A 4,129-nucleotide genomic window follows, 5' to 3' on the forward strand; every position below is an offset into this window, starting at 1 on the left:
GCGGTGGTAATGAGACGTTCAGCTGTTTCGGGCGCTCGCGGCGCGCCGTGCCGCTCCTGCCTGCCTTCTGTACTCGACGCGTGATTTGCTAACTATTTTTGCTTATAACTCAAAAATTACGCTTCAATTCAAATTTTGGTAAAGGAAAAATCGTCTTAGAATTGTATCAGGAATACGTCATTTCACGGACGGAAGGTTGTTCCGGAACACCCTGTATAAAGGAAGGTTAAGGCCGGTATTCATAGTCAGTTCTTATTTCAAGACCGTCTTAAGTAATGTCTTAAGATGCTAATACGGCTCTGTGATTGGTTAAGGACATCTTAAGATTGTGCTTAAGACGATCTTAAATATAAGAACTGACTATGAATACCGGCCTATATGTCGATATGGTTACGGTTGATGATTACGGATTGACCAATCAGAGCAAAGCAGCTTACCGGTTGATTGGTCAATCCGCAACTATCAACTGTAACCCTAAGGGTGAAAACCCATGGCAGCGGAAAAGCGTAATGCGGAACAAGAGCGGAGCAATCGTGAGCGTAGCGAAAACTGCAGAACGCTCGCGATTGGTCATGCTCTCGTTCCGCGTTAAGCCCGAATCACACTAGCGGCTCGCGGCTCCGATTGCGATTGCCTCAGCCAATCAGAAAGCACCAATTACAAATATGATTGGAGCGTAGCAAATCACAATCACAAACGCAATCGCAATCGCAGCCGCGAGCCGCTAGTGTGATTCGGGCTTTACGCTATTCCGCTGCATGAGTTCGCACCCTAACCCCCGACCGCAACCGAGCCCGCAACCCGTAGTGTAATACGGCCTTAACAGTATATACACTTTTTACTATAATAAAAAAAAAAAAAAATTCGTCGAATTTGCGTCGAATTTCAATTTCAAATTCGATAATATCAACCTGGGTTTGCGAAAGGATTATTTATAGATGAGTTCCTCCAGTTCCCCGCATCAGGCAAATGGTAAATAATCTTTGCAGCAATCGAGCCTATCGAGAGAATGTCATTAATATCTATAAATTGCTTATGAGAGGATTCATAAGGTATGGAGAAATTGGAAAAGATACAACAAACAGTCTTTAAGTATTCTCTGGTTCTTAAACAATCCATCCCCATGAATATAATCTTTGTGAAAGTGGGAATGTATAGTCAAACGATTTAAGCAGTTCAGATCAAAATATATTCTTAAATCTCTTTCAAGAATTTTTATTTGGTCATCGACAAGCTGCAAATATTATGTATAAGAACTTAGTCCTTCAATTATAATATTCATATTTCTCTGTTACACAAAATTTATATTTTCTGCAGTCATAGATGAAATAAGAAACTTCAGTTTCTCAGCTGACTTTTCTTATTACAATATTTTATGAAGAATCATAAAATATTTTACTTGGATGCCTCAAAATTGGAAACAAGACATGTGGGATTCACAGTCTATTCTTCCTTCCTGCAAATGTTATTAAGGTTCTCTTCGTATGCCTTTGTATACACTGCCAAAGCTCTAGCCATTTTACATTGTATAGAAATCATTGCTGTTAGGGATATTACCAAATTTGTCATCTTCACGTATTCTTGCAATATGATGGAGACTTTAGCTTCGATAGATCTCATCAAAAAAAAGAATTGTTATATCTTGTATATAAAAGATAAACTGGAAATGTTATCTCTGAAGAATAAAGAGATCAAGATTGTATGGATATCCGCAGATATTGGAATTTTAGGCAAAGCTTTCTAAAACTATACACAGTTTTCTTTGAATATACTGTGAAACGCAGAGCTTGTGTATATTTTTTGAGTTGGTCTTACTCAAAGCTTTATAATTTGTTTGTGGCTGTGAGAACAGAAAGCTATCCCATTCATTGCCAATAAAAGAGAAGAATATTTATCACATAGCAAACATATTATATTGAATTCTCTCCTAAATTTTGTTTCAGGCTCCAAAAAGCCAGAGGCAATAAAAAATCAAGGACGTTTGTACAGTATGAAATATTGTCCTTTTGCTCACAGAATACGACTCATACTCACTCTAAAACAGATTCCTCATGACATTGTCAATATTAACTTGCAGAATAAACCGGACTGGTATTTCCAAGTATGTAAAGCGTCATTTTTAACTAACAAATGTAGTTTTTTTTTTCTTGCTATTTATACAAATATACTTTTGTTTTAGATTCATCCAGAGGGTAAAGTGCCAGCTTACGTAGACACAGATGATACAGTAGTAACAGATTCTGTTGCAATAGCAAATTACTTGGATCAAAAATATCCTGCGCCTCCTTTATACAACGATGAAACAAAAAGTCGTGATTTAGAACTATTGGATCATTTTTCTAAGGTATTAAATACAACATTGATCTAATTTTTTTTTGTAGAATGAAACAGCCAGTTTTTTAATAAATATTTTTTTCTTACAGATTATAGAGACTTTCTCAAATTGCATACATGACAAGGATAAGAGACAATTTGAAGAGATTATAGTTGAGGCAATGGATAATTTACAAGAATTTGAAAAAGAGCTTGGTATACGCAAGACACTTTTTTTTGGAGGTTTGCATAACTCTTCTTAGTTTTCTTTCTTCAGACATCTCTTTCCAGAATTATTAATTTATGTTTTGTCTATTAGTTTTTGGACTCCGATAAATAAGAGATTTGTATCTTATAAAATATTAATGTTTACATTTTTTAAAATTCTTATTTTATAAAATGTTTGTTTTAGGAAATAATCCTGGTATGTTGGACATTCTAATGTGGCCCTGGTTTGAGAGTGCAAAGGCTCTGACTATACTTTACAAACAGCGTGCAAGTCTTGACAAGGAGAGATTTCCTAATCTTGTAAGTATACAATATCTAATATAATTCTTTATATTTATCAACAGTTTGGGTTTAAACATTTATCACAGTTTGATCTTAAAGATTTGCTCACAGCAACTCACAAGCAACACTGTTTTCAAAACTCATATTTTTAACATCATATAATATAAATAATTTTCTTATTTACATGAAAATTATTTGTTAATATTATCAAAAGTAATTGTCTATAATAATAATAATAATAATAATATTAATAAATTTGTTAACGAGAAATCTCATTTTTCTAACAGCAGATCTATTTGAATTACAATTTAACATATGCCTCTAGCACAAAATTACATTAATGGATTTTTCACACACATTCGCATTTGAAAAAATTAATTATATATTAATCACACTGTTTGCTCTATATCAGATGGATTGGTTGGATGAAATGAAAAGTCAGTGGTTTGTCGAGGAACACAAATGCTCCTATGAAAAGTTTGCAAAATTTATAGAAGCTTCAAAAGCGGGAAACGTTGATTACGACAATATTTAAACGCATTTGCGTAATATATCGTAAAATGTCGTAAGAATAAACATCGCTTAGTATAAATGACATATTAACATGACAGTATTAACATTCCAATGGTATTAACATCGATAATATAAAAATAGTATTAACATTGAATACTCTTCCTTATCTCATTTGATTTGTACGTATTCAATTTTGTAAGTTTAATATATAATAATTAATACGTAATATTTTTATACTCTCTCTTTTTCAAATATACTGTGCATATCATATGTAGCGGCAACGCTTTTTATAATTTATTTATAACTATTACAATACTGCTTGATGCGGTCTAATTTAGATAAAGTAATTTAGTATTAAACATAATTAAAAAAGATACTTCACACATTATTAAGAATAACTACATTCTCTACATTTTAACAAGGTACTAACGGAGCACATAACTGTACTCTGCTATATTGTAATTATAATAATCACTGTTAATGTAAAGTGTAAATTATAGCATTTATAATATACGTTGATCTCTTATTATTTATTTGCTCTTTAATCAATAATAAACTTTAACACACAATAATAAAGCTTTAATGTATATAAATACATTCCATGTTTTTACAATTTGTTTTTCTACGTTTGTGTTCTTACACCGTTATTTCAAATGATAAAAAAATATTATATGGTTTTTTTGTTTGAATATTTACAGTTAATAAGAATAATATAAATAAATTGAATTCTATTTTTTTTACTGCACGTGGTTTGATACATATTAAAATTGTTCGAACAATTATCACGAGAAGT

At 32.1% G+C, this 4,129-nt stretch overlaps 1 protein-coding gene across 2 annotated transcripts; it reads left to right on the forward strand.

Moving 5' to 3' along the window:
• Positions 1-780: 780 nt before the first annotated feature.
• LOC115236098 (pyrimidodiazepine synthase-like) lies at positions 781-3,865 on the forward strand. Of its 2 annotated transcripts, none has more exons than XM_029808295.1 (6): positions 781-972; positions 1,944-2,101; positions 2,180-2,344; positions 2,424-2,556; positions 2,726-2,841; positions 3,236-3,865. In XM_029808295.1, exons 1-6 carry the CDS (start codon positions 939-941, stop codon positions 3,356-3,358), a joined length of 729 nt encoding a protein of 242 aa, XP_029664155.1. In that variant the 5' UTR covers positions 781-938; the 3' UTR covers positions 3,359-3,865. The 2 variants fall into 2 exon arrangements, with proteins under 2 accessions (XP_029664155.1, XP_029664156.1); XM_029808296.1 differs by having other exon boundaries at positions 940-1,052.
• The last annotated feature ends 264 nt before the right edge of the window (positions 3,866-4,129 follow it).

This window comes from Formica exsecta, unplaced genomic scaffold, assembly GCF_003651465.1.
Source record: "Formica exsecta isolate Colony F162 unplaced genomic scaffold, ASM365146v1 scaffold2449, whole genome shotgun sequence".
NCBI classification, from domain to species: Eukaryota; Metazoa; Arthropoda; class Insecta; order Hymenoptera; family Formicidae; genus Formica; species Formica exsecta.